General features: G+C 37.4%; 1 protein-coding gene across 1 annotated transcript in view; it reads left to right on the forward strand.

Annotated features, from left to right (window-relative positions):
- SPAST (spastin) overlaps window positions 1-9556 on the forward strand; it is a 33241-nt gene extending 23685 nt beyond the window's left edge. Inside the window, exons 12-16 of the mRNA XM_029083525.1 lie at window positions 1129-1171; window positions 1776-1855; window positions 4535-4605; window positions 6522-6562; window positions 8249-9556. Coding sequence (XP_028939358.1) covers window positions 1129-1171; window positions 1776-1855; window positions 4535-4605; window positions 6522-6562; window positions 8249-8371 — 358 coding nt within the window. The 3' untranslated portion in view covers window positions 8372-9556. The remainder of the gene's footprint in view (window positions 1-1128; window positions 1172-1775; window positions 1856-4534; window positions 4606-6521; window positions 6563-8248) is intronic.
- The last annotated feature ends 2380 nt before the right edge of the window (window positions 9557-11936 follow it).

Consider the following 11936-nt stretch of genomic DNA (forward strand, 5'->3'; position numbering starts at 1 on the left):
CAGGTTGCTCAAAGCCTCATCCAGCCTGGCCTTAAACCCTCCCAGGGGGGGGCCATCCACAACTTCCTTGGGCAACCTGTTCCAGTGTCTGACCACCCTCACAGTGAAGAACTTCTTCCTAATATCTAATCTAAACCTCCCCTCTTTCAGTTTAAACCCATTTCCCCTTGTTTTGTCATTAATTGCCCTTATGAAAAGTCCTTCCCCAGCTTTCTTGTAGGCCCTTCAGGTACTGGAAGCTGCTATAAGATCTCCCCGGAGCCTTCTCTTTTCCAGGCTGAACAGCCCCAACTCTCTCAGCCTGTCCTCATAGGAGAGGTGCTCCAGCCCTTGGATCATCCTGGTGGCCCTTCTCTGGACTTGTTCTAACTGCTCCATGTCTTTCTTGTGTTGGGGGCTCCAGAACTGGACGCAGCACTCCAGGTGGGGCCTTACAAGAGCGGAGTAGAGGGGGAGAATCACCTCCCTTGACCTGCTGGCCACGCTTCTCTTGATGCAGCCCAGGATACGGTTATTGGCCTTCTGGGCTGCAAGCACACATTGTCTTATATATTGCTTTTTCATTATTTGGATCTTAATGGCAGGATGAAGGAAGAAATTTAACTAGTGAAATCCAGTATTTCTTCTCTGTGAATATTGGACTTCTGATGTCGCATGCAATTGCTGTAGATTTGCCTTAGGACGTTTTTGCTAAAAGTTCTCATACTTTTTCTCTTTTCATTCTTGATTGAAGAAAATAGGTATGTCAGCACTGTCTGAACAAATAAAACACATTTTTAATTATTCCAAAGACTTTTTATGTACAATGAAGAGATGTTTCATTTTGTTGCTGGTAGTCAGTGGTATTTCTGCCTTGAGAGTATTGTTTCCTCTCTAGGAGGAGTCTCACAACTTCAAATAAGAGTAGGATGACACCAGTGGCTCATGTGTGTTGTTTGTTTGGTTGTTGTGTGTGCTGGGGTTTTTCTTTTGTTTTGTTTTTAAATCTCTAGTTCTACTTGCTAAAATTTTATTATGTAAGTGAAATTTTTGACATTTATCAAACCATATGTTAGATCTGTATGCACTAAAAAGTTCTAACAGTGTGTATGTGTACATGTATATATGTTTTGTGTTGTTTTTTCCTAGACGATTCACCAAACGGGTATATGTGTCTTTACCAAATGAGGAAGTAAGTATTATTTTACATGCATTTTCTTCATTTTAAGATAAATTTTATTTTAAAAGAGTATATTCCACAGGCTATTCTCACTTGACATAGTGGATGGTTACAGTTCTGTGAATTAACTTCTGGCCCAGCTTGACCATATACGCTAGTGCTGTAATTGTGAGGAATAGCTTAAGTTTTTGCAATTTTTTTTGCATTTGCTAGTAGCCAGTCTGGTAGTAGCTACTCAGTATTTCTTGGCTAGTGAGATGTTGCTTACGTACTGTCAGGCACCGACAAGTCTGAAGTAGGGCTTGCAGGAGCCTGTTTGGTTGGCTGGAGAAGAGTGTTCATTGCAAAAAATGAAAGTACCTTTCTTTAAAGTAATGTTTTTCAGCTCAACAGCAGATCAGGGCTTTTGATGAGGATTCTAACGTATTATTCTTGAAGTAGTTTGATTCTTGATCTTGTTATTACTAAATAATGATTTGTACTGTCTAATCACAACAGCACTATAGGCAAGTTTAAACTAGTGAAGCACAAAAGCTAACCTGACAAACACGGCAACAGAATTTTAAGTGTACTGTGAAAATGAGTTTTACATCTGATAAATGTATCTTCTTTTCAGACAAGATTGATTTTGCTGAAAAATCTTCTAAGCAAGCAAGGAAGTCCATTGACCCAAAAAGAGCTGGCACAACTAGCTAGGTAAGTATTTTGTAACTATACTAAATAAATACACTCATCTCCTGCATTCATTCAGACTGTTTTATTCATTGAAAATGTAACTAATGTAAATCATCAGACAGTGACAACACTTGTGGAGAATGAATTGCATGTGTTTTGAGAAGGTGGTCTCCTGTCAGGCTAAATGCAAGTGTTTTTATGTATGCTTTTATATACATATGTCCTTGTTTTTCTTCCTACACCACCTGGCTGTGTTTCTGTTGTTGAATCATGCTCATCAGTGCTTTTCTTTCTGAGGAGGAGGGAGGGGGATGCTTCTCTCCACCCATCCCCCAAGCAGTCCAGCCCTCCTCCCTGATGCAAAAAGACAGTACCAGTTTTGCACTTGGCATGCATTTTGAATCAAAAGCAACTTTTCTTTGCTCATCCATTGCTAGGTTTGTTGAAGGTATTACCAACATAGCAGAGCAAGAACTGGATAATTTTAGATTCTTTTCAATTTCATATTTGATTGGGAAAGGGTGGGTTAAATGCCGTTCCTATTATGAAATAAGTTGTTTTATGTTTTTCATCATTAAGACTGACACAGTACTGCTGTTTGTCACCCTCAGAAATTACATGTAATGAGTGTGAAGGAAGTTAGACTAAAAAGCAGGTAGAGCACCTAGGGCAGGAAGGAATGAAAATAGAGTGTGAGATATGAAAAATATGCAAGTGGATGTACTTCAGTCTTTGTTTCTGTTTGTGGTAGTACACAGAAGCTGAGTACAGTCTTGGATGTAGCATTTGTCAGCCTCTTAGTAACATCACAGAAATTTGATGTGTAATCCAACTGAATACATTCTCTCTGTACTTGAAGCATGCTAGCTCAGGCCATATTTAGGCTGCAGTAATAGCAAACTGGAGGAAAAAGATAGTGTCTTCGATTCTAACTGCAAATTTATGAATCAAATTACAAGTGCAACTTAAGTATACTTTTTTTTCCCAAAGGTTTTAGAGAAAATATATAAGTTGGAGGTCCTGCCTATTTCATCTTCCATCTGTCTTTCTTTTGAAAGAGGCAGATATTTAACCTTCTTCATTATTTTGTGTTCCCTCACTCCTCTGCAACTTTTTCTGTCAACTATAACAGAATTAATGATCTCTAGAAGACTGAGCTATGAAGATTTCGTGCTGCAGCTAGCCACTGCTCTACAAGCTGGGCGGGGTTTTTTTGTTTTTAAAATTTTCTTAGGTAACCCTTACAACTTCTTTTCACTTATATTGGCAGTATGTATTGTTGGCTTCCTGGTTCAGTGGAGACATTTAATCTGCAAAGTATTTAATTGTTTAACTTGGAAATAAGTCTAATTCTGGAAAAGCTCCTATAGAGATTGGGTCCTTGGTTTGAATGGTTTTTTGGGGTGGTTTTCCCTTGTGATTCTGAGGATTTGGATGATCTGTATTCCTGCCAGTCCTATAGAAAAAAACAAACAAACAAACCCCGGTAGATAACAAAGTTCATCTTCCTTTCATTTCACTTACAGAATACCTGCACATTTACACTATATTATTTCCCAAATCAATGGGAAGTGTGTGCAAAATACACTTACAGAACCTGTTTCTTCCTGAATAAGGACCTGTCCAGTGTATTTCATTTCTAACCTGAATTATAATTCCTATTGGAAGCCAGATGTGTAAAGTGTTCAGGCTTTGGCAGATAACCACTGAGGCTGTGGCTCAGGCTGTTGCAGCCATCTCAAGTCCCTCAGTTGGTTCTTGGTCATTAGCAGTTCCAGGTTTAGGCTTTAACGTTGGAATCAGTTGGTGAGTCAGATTTAGCTGTGCTAGAGATCATTTTCCATGTGTAAACTACAGGAGACTGTTTCAGTACTCAGCTAAAACGCAGACTGTAAATTCAGGCAGTTGAGAAGCTTGCCAAGTACTTGGAGAGTACAGTCTATCTGTTACCAAACCTTCAACACTGAAAAAAGTCTTCCACCAGAAATCATGCTGTCTGTATGGTAAATTCGTAAGCAAAGTGGTGCTGCTTTTCAGATCTGTATTTAGTCTTCTGAACTGTCAGAATTTTGTACTCCCTGGAGTCCACTGGTCAACTGCTACCATGGCTTTCCATTAAGGGCAGACTGCAAAACTTTCACTTATTTTCAAAAACAAACACTACTGTTAGATTTTTAGTAATGCCTGCTTTTGCCCCTTGTCAACTAAAGCTGATGTGACAGTTTTATGCAGAAAACTGGTCATGTGATCATATAATAATAAACGTGTGGCATTGGGTTCTCATCGTATTGATTGGGTTGGAGGAGTAGAGTTGAATTTTGGGTTTTATATTAATCTGTGACAAATGATGACAAACTGGTGGCAGGACATTCTCGTAACAGACATAGTAAACATGCTTGAGATTAGTTTTCATCTACAAATCCAAGGTGGTTGCTATCTTTTTGCTTTTTCTAGAATGTTGTTTGGCATTTGAGTAGCTGTACTTTAAATTTAATCTGGGAAAGACTTAAATATAGATCACTTAACATTGAATGCACTTCTGATTTATTAAACTTGCAAAACAACATCAAAATAATACTACTTCTGATTAAGTAACATGTTAATAATCTGTAATTAAATTGATATGGTTTGAAGCAGGTGTTTTGTTTTGTGTTTTTTTTTTTTTTTTTCTTCTTTCCCTTCCACTTTCCTTTGACAAAGAATGACAGATGGATATTCTGGAAGTGACTTAACTGCATTAGCAAAGGATGCAGCACTGGGCCCTATTCGAGGTAAGCTGCATAGCTTTTTGTTTAAGTTTTGTGAAAACTCAGTGCCCTTGATATTAGAGATACTATATTTTCCTACATCTTTATGATTCTTAAACCTATGAAAATAAGACTGGATTTTGGTCTGTTCTTCCTAATAGCATCTCTAAGACTTGCTTTACATAAAACCCTTCAATACCTCACCATGTGAAACAGACAATTTTTGCCTCTTGAGAGGAAAGCAGGGTGAAGTGTTTTTCACAGATTTGTGGGGTTTTTTATCTTTCCCTGGCTGGTGTCAGTTACAGAACTAACTGTAAAAACAGTTAAACAGTAAAAACTAACTGCATCTAAATTATTACTTCAGCAGCAGTCTCTGACTGCATCACTTGTCTTTATAAAGTGGGCAGATCTCTTTCAAGTCTAAAGGAAGGAAATACTGAAACACAAGCAGTTTTGTGGGTTTTTTAGATATAGTTTGAATTGCATAGCTTTTTTAAAAATCTTCTTAAGGTTGAATTGTGATCCAGATTATGGTTGTGGCTCGAGTTCTACCTGTATTTTTTTTTCTTCCTCTGTATTTCCAACTTTGAAAAAACACAATTTTAATGCAAAGTGAATGCTTCTTTACAGACCCTATCCCCTTTTGTTCTGTTTCACTAGCTAGTTATTATATGTCCAGTAGCCAAATCTGAAAGGGCTGGTTTTGTTTAGTGGAGATCAGTAGTCAGATTTTGTGAAGACAAAATAGTGAAGATTTGGTGTTGGTTTTCTGTTGGCAGATATATTGTCCTACCTGACAGAAAAGTGCTAAAGGCAGCCAGAACAGGAGTGTTCTGTAATATCAGCCTATTATGTGTAAATAAAAGTTGTTGCAACTCCCTTAAATGATTTATGGGGAGGAAAGGTCTGTGCATGTTTTGTGGGTGTGTTTGGGTTGGTTTTTTTGTTGTTGTTGGTTGGGTTTTTTTTTAATTGAGTCAAAAATCCTATAGCTTGCAGTTTTGGCAGTTTTGCCAGTGCACTGTCTCTGAGAGCAGCTGCTGGAAAGTAACGTTTTTTTACCCACTTATACTTCTAGCTGTTGAGATTGTAAGGCACATCTTCCAAAATCCCACATAGTAACTGAGAGACAGAATTGCATTAAATAGCTCTCACAAGACTTTGAATATATTTAAGTGGTTGAATTAATAATGTAGGCATTTAGGTATGCAGGCTTTACTTTGCTGACAGATCACTTCACATGCAAGTCCATTTTGAGAAGAGACTGTGAAGCGTTGTGCAACCTGTTTCTTCTACCTGGTCCTGGCTTCCATATAAAGCAATTTATTTTTTTAAAAAAGCTTTTTAAGCCTTGCCAGTCCTGCCTAGATTGTTTTTCTTGCACCCTCAGAGCAAAAAGTTTGCTGGAATGTGCTAATACCATAACAGTATTGCAAGTAAAAAAAGGTAAAACAGTGAAGGATATGGGAATTATTAGATTCCACCAGTATTGCTTGGGGCAAGAAGCACTCCCGTGTGCCCTGCCTGATTTTATTTCTGTATTCTTGAGTGACAGTACCTTTCTGTTTCCTGAAAATTGTGCCTGTTTGAAGGGTGGGGGGGTTGTACCAGGAATAATATGGGGGAAGGCAGCTCTGTTACACTTGGGTATTGTTCCCCATCCTTTAGGAAGAAGGAAGTAGTTCGTTCTGCTACCACTTTGTACTGTATCTGCAGTGATTGAGTGTGGGAGCAGCCTGGTTGAGGAGCTGATAAATGGGGAAGAAGGAGATAAAAACACCATGTACCTTTCTGTACAGGAGATTATATTGAGGCAGAGAGGTACAGTTTCTAGCTGTGGGGTTTTTTCAGAACAGAAGTGCTTTTAACATGCTTTAGTTGTCAGGAGTGATGAAAGTTTTCTTACGGAATTCACTGGTCTTCCTTTATTTTTACAGAATTAAAACCAGAACAGGTGAAGAACATGTCTGCCAGTGAGGTATGCTGTTCTAGCAATTGTATTTTCCCCTTTGAGTAGAATTTATGCTTGACAGAAACTTTTAAGGTTCCTTTATTTATGCATAGTATCATGCAAAATACCTAGCATAATTTTTTGGGGGTATTACCCTTTTTGATTGCTTCTTAATTGAAGAAAATTCTTTACAAATAGTGATTGAGAAGAAAATCTGTCCTCTGATGTCTGAGGTTCTTTGTGTAGTTCACTGGTTATCAGGCTTAAAAGAGCACTTTTTTTTCTGATAGGAAGTGTCTGTTTTTCTTAGTTTCAGCTGACTGTCCTAGCTTTTCCTTGGCACTGAACTGCAGCTTGATCTGTTACCTCTCAGAGGATGTCAGGGGCCTGGCTTTTTTCTTACAGTATTATTGCCTCAAAACATTCCCAGAAGTATTATGTCAAATTATTTATTTAATTTTTACCTCCCTGATCCCACTACCCTGTCTTTACATAAAGCAAGTCAGCTTAGGGAGAACCTCTCAAAAACCAGTTTTGTTTGTGTATATATATCTAATACTTACATTCATTCAAATGGACCATCATAAAGCAAAGAAAAGAAATAAAAGATTAAGTAAGTTCCTTACCACAAGCTGCACCTGTAAACATCAAAAGAAAAGGAAGAGGTTAGTCCTGTGTATAAAAGTTTCTGTTCAAATGTGTGTGCAAGCCACAGTTATGTAGGGGAAAACATACCAAAACTTAATTCCCTTGTTACTTTCTGTGTTTAGCCTGAGATCATGGCTGAGGCTATGATAAACTGAAAGGATTTGTTGCAGGAAGATGAGAACATCTGTGATAATTTGTTGTGAATGCAAGTTTACTTCCAATAGCCTGTAAAAGCTAGTCCCAAAGAAACATGAGGAATCTTCTCCAATTGTAATGTTAATACTCCTTTAATAATGAGACTGCTTGTTCCACACACTTTGGTTATCTCCCATCCTGTCTGGACATTTCTCTATGTGGGAAATGTCTGCTTATAATTATGTCCTCAACAAACAACTGAAAGGCATGTGTTGAATCAGAGAGCTTAAATAATGGGGATTACTTGGCTGACAGCATACTGTGGTCTGAATACAGTTGTTGTAGGGATGGGAACTTTCAGTGCCTTACTCTCCTGGTATGCAGAGGTATGCCATAAATGTGTTGGAAAAAATCCCATGTCTTACTCTTGACTCAGTTCTGTGCCCTCATACGCACCAGCTTGCACCACCTAGTGAAATAGGAAGTAATAACACAAGCTCACGGGCTATTAAATAAAAAGGCAGACATTATGATTACCAAATGTTAGTTTATACTAACAGTAAATACTGATAGTCTTTAATATATTACAAGACTCTTACGTCAGGTCATAAAATCATAGAACAGCCCACGTTGGAAGGGACCGTGAAAGATCAGCTGGCCCAGCCTTTCGTGGGAAAGGGAACCTAGGTGAAATTATCTAGCACCCTGCCCAGTCGCATCTTGAAAACCTCCAGCGATGGGGATTCTACCACGTCCCTGGGGAGGTTATTCCAGTGAATGACTGTTCTCACTGTAAAAAATTTCTTTCTTATATCAAGTTGAAGCACTTGTAGAATATGCTTTGTTGAAAAGTGAATACTGAAGTACTTCTTGAGTAAACTGAAGTACATAAACGGCTTGTGATCCTGATGTCTTTCTTTTTCTGTTTAGATGAGAAATATCAAACTATCAGATTTCACTGAGTCTTTGAAGAAGATAAAACGCAGTTTGAGCCCTCAGACCCTGGAAGCATATATTCGCTGGAACAAGGACTTTGGAGATACCACAGTGTGAAACACTACTTGAAGTGAAACAAGTGCTGCCTGAGGAGCAGTTGGTACAGACTACTGGAGAGCAGCCAGAGTTTACAGGACTTTACAGATCTTTAAGTATCTGCATTAAAACTTGAGATTAAGAAGAAATTAATGTGAAACGTGTTCATCAAAGCCTCCTTGCCATTTAGTGAGGATTTACATACTGTAAGTAAGAGCACAATAGGACTTGAGATAAGATTCCTAGCAATCTGATTATGGTTTGAACAATAATATATGTATTTTGTTTCAGCTAGAAGGCTCTGATGATATTAATCATTGGAAGACCTTTTCCCTATGTTGTGTGTGTGTGTGTGTGTGTGTGTGGTTTTTTAATCTTTAATTTTGCCATGACATTGATGTCTGGCTTTCTTCCTGATAGTACTAACTTGCAATTGGAGGTTTGTAAACTTTGGTTCAGTTTTTGACTTTTTTATCCTTAATGTGCCAAATAAAACAATTTCCCTATGCAGAGGGGAAGAACAGCATTGGGAAATTATGATTATTAAAATGTAAAAAGCAGCTGGTCTGTTATTATTTGTCTTTTTGTTTAGTTGTAATGTGACTGTATTGTTCACAGAACAGTTTTAAGAAGACCTTTGATAGCAGAACAGCAAAAAACCTCAACCCTATAAAACCAATTCAAACCGTCTTTTAAAAAAGAAAATAAATTACTAAATGAAAACATAGACTAAGACATTTATTTACTGGCAGTATTTTCTCTTAATGCATTTTGTAACGCTTCCACTGGTAGAATGTTAGCTTATGCTTATGGTATGCAACTTGAAGCCCAGCTGATGTTTGAGAGAGTAAGTGATGCTAATTGTCAGTTTTCAGAAATGATGTGTTTCTACTCTGTATTTTGGTCTGTTTATGATAATTGAAAGTAAAATTGCCATTGTGATAATTTTTTTTTAATCTACACGTGTAAGAATTAAAATACAAGGCTACATGTTTAATACATGGCACACATTAATGTTTTTATAGCTTTCATATGTTTTGGTTTATATATTAAAGTACAAAACACTCAACTGATCCGCTTTTTTTAAAAAGAAACTGCATCTTTGTACAAATACTTGTTTTTATTATATAAATGACAAGGTATTAAAAAAACCACGTAAGTGTTAGCCTTTAAATACTATAATAAAGGAAAACATCTTTGCCTTTACTTCTAAAGGCCTGACATCTTGTTTACAAATTCTGCATGGATTCAACACAGATGTTTGCAAGGCGGCAGAACACGAGTTCCTTTTTAGAGCAGGTTTGTGGGGTTTTGTTTTGGTTTTTTAAAGACAATTCTCCCAACTTAGTGATACTACAAAAATGCATATTGTTTACAGTTGTTTAAACTAAATTGAGTTATAAGCTTTGTTTGCTTTTGGTCTTAACAGAAAATTTTGTTCATGATTTTTCATTTAACTTATTTTTTTATTAGTAGGAGTAAGTAAAATATTTCTGGGACTACTCACCTGCAAGTTGACTAGGAGTAATATATTATACATATAAATATACATATAAATATATATATATATATATGAGAAAAATCCCTAGCTGATAGATGCAGTATAAGTATAGTAATACCCAGAGAGGACTCTGCTCACTGCATAGTATTGGGTACTAAATAGCAGAAACTTGAGACACACAGATGCAATATGTTTGGGATTCTCTGTTTTTGAACCAGAGATGCTTTCAATTGGTCTTAAGATTAAAAGCAATTATGTAGAAGAGAATTGTTTTACACTAGTATGCCTTTTGAAATAGTCTAACCAAACCACTTCTAGCCTTCTAAGGGTATAACTCTCTCAAATGTATGTCTGATGTAAATGAAACATGTGACTTCTGTTCCCCCTGTTTCACTTTCCAGAAGTGAGAAATGCTAAAAGATTTCAGTTGCTTAAATCTCATGTATTGCTTGCTTTGCCTTAGTTCTGCCTTCAGTAGACCATCTCTGGCTGACTTGATCCATATCTGTCATAGAATTCATAGTGCAAAGCATGAATATTACTGTTTCATTAGCATCTGCCAGATGGCTGAACAGCTAAGAAAGGCCCTTGGTCTTCTTGTTCATAAAGCTTGTAAACTTTCCTTGAAATCCTTTGCAAATGAGGACCTTGACGGTAACACTTCTGGTTTTGAGTGCTCCTAAATATTTGTTATCAAACTCTGCTTTCCTCCATTTAATTTAGAGGAATATACTGGTATTTATTTCAAATACATACCTACTGGCATGTGATAGGTACCTGAAATGTAGAGGTAGAAGTTCCCATCTGCTAAAACACCACCACCAGTATGCAGCACAAGGGGTCATAAGTCCGAGCTGTTACTTCAGAAAGAAAAGGGACTAGCCCTTTTGCATGTTTGTGCATCCAGTTCATCAGGTCAAGAGAATCTGTGTGACTGGTACCACTGCTTTCTGGTTATCTATTTTGCCCTGATTGATTTCTGCGTAATGGATGACTTACAGCTCTATAAATTACTTCTAGAACACAGTAATAAGAACTTAATTTTGTTCTGCAACATCAGTTTGCCCCACAGCTGTTGGATTTTTAGTCCAAGACCAAGTGCCATTTGGATCATAAATTGCCTTTAAGTGTCTTTCTTGTGCTATTTTCTGAATAGTGTCTTCTGAGAATAATTCTGTTCCCCGTATGACATGATCTTGCATCTTCCCATTCCTTGTTTTACATCTACCGAGTAAGTCCCAGCTCAGTGAATTTCATCTATATGTTGAATTAACTGTGAATAAAAGCAGATCTGGAGGAAAACAAAACAAAAACTGTAACATACACCACCTCCCTCCTCCCAAAAAACCCCAAAATACTTGTATTTCTGAAATCTTTAGTGTTTTAGATAGAACTTTGCAATTGTATTTACCTTTAAAATCTGATTAGTATCTTGAATTAGAATAGGATAAGCAGGACAGCAGCTTAGATGCTTTTAACCTTTGCAAAGATTGGCGTTACATTAGCTCTGTAAACTGCCTTTTTTTTTTCCTGAATCTGCCCACTGCTAATGAATGAGTGACCTGAGCCACTTTTTGAGATTAGGAAGCAGCTTGTCTGTCCCTCTGCAAATGTGTCTTACTGACTTAAAAGTGTAGCAGTTACTGGAGGGAGAAAACAAAAAACCAACCCAAGCCCCCAGTTTTTTTAACAACTTTCTTCATATGCCTTTGCCTCTTTTTATTAAGCAGGAAACGCACCTTTTGTCTTTCTACATGTTACAAGAACAATGTCTTCTCGGGCTATGGGTTGCTGCTTTTGGTGGCATAATAGGAGGGAAAAACTCAAGCGCTGTGTGGTGCTGTTTCTCCTTAAAATGAGAATTTGTCATGTGTTATGATGTTCCCTTTACTAATGTTGGCTTTTCTGAAGAGTACACCAAACCTGTACGGGTGCTCTCCTTGCGGGTAAGACAAAAATAACACTGAATATTAAAGATAAGCCTTAAACTAGGATATTTATGCACATGTAAGTCTCTCTGTCCTGTTTGTTTCTTAGACTTCAGAGTTCAGCGTTTTAGAAATAGGCATTCTGCCCCAGAGACAT

This window comes from Antrostomus carolinensis, unplaced genomic scaffold, assembly GCF_000700745.2.
Source record: "Antrostomus carolinensis isolate BGI_N321 unplaced genomic scaffold, ASM70074v2 scaffold37320, whole genome shotgun sequence".
Classification (NCBI taxonomy): domain Eukaryota; kingdom Metazoa; phylum Chordata; class Aves; order Caprimulgiformes; family Caprimulgidae; genus Antrostomus; species Antrostomus carolinensis.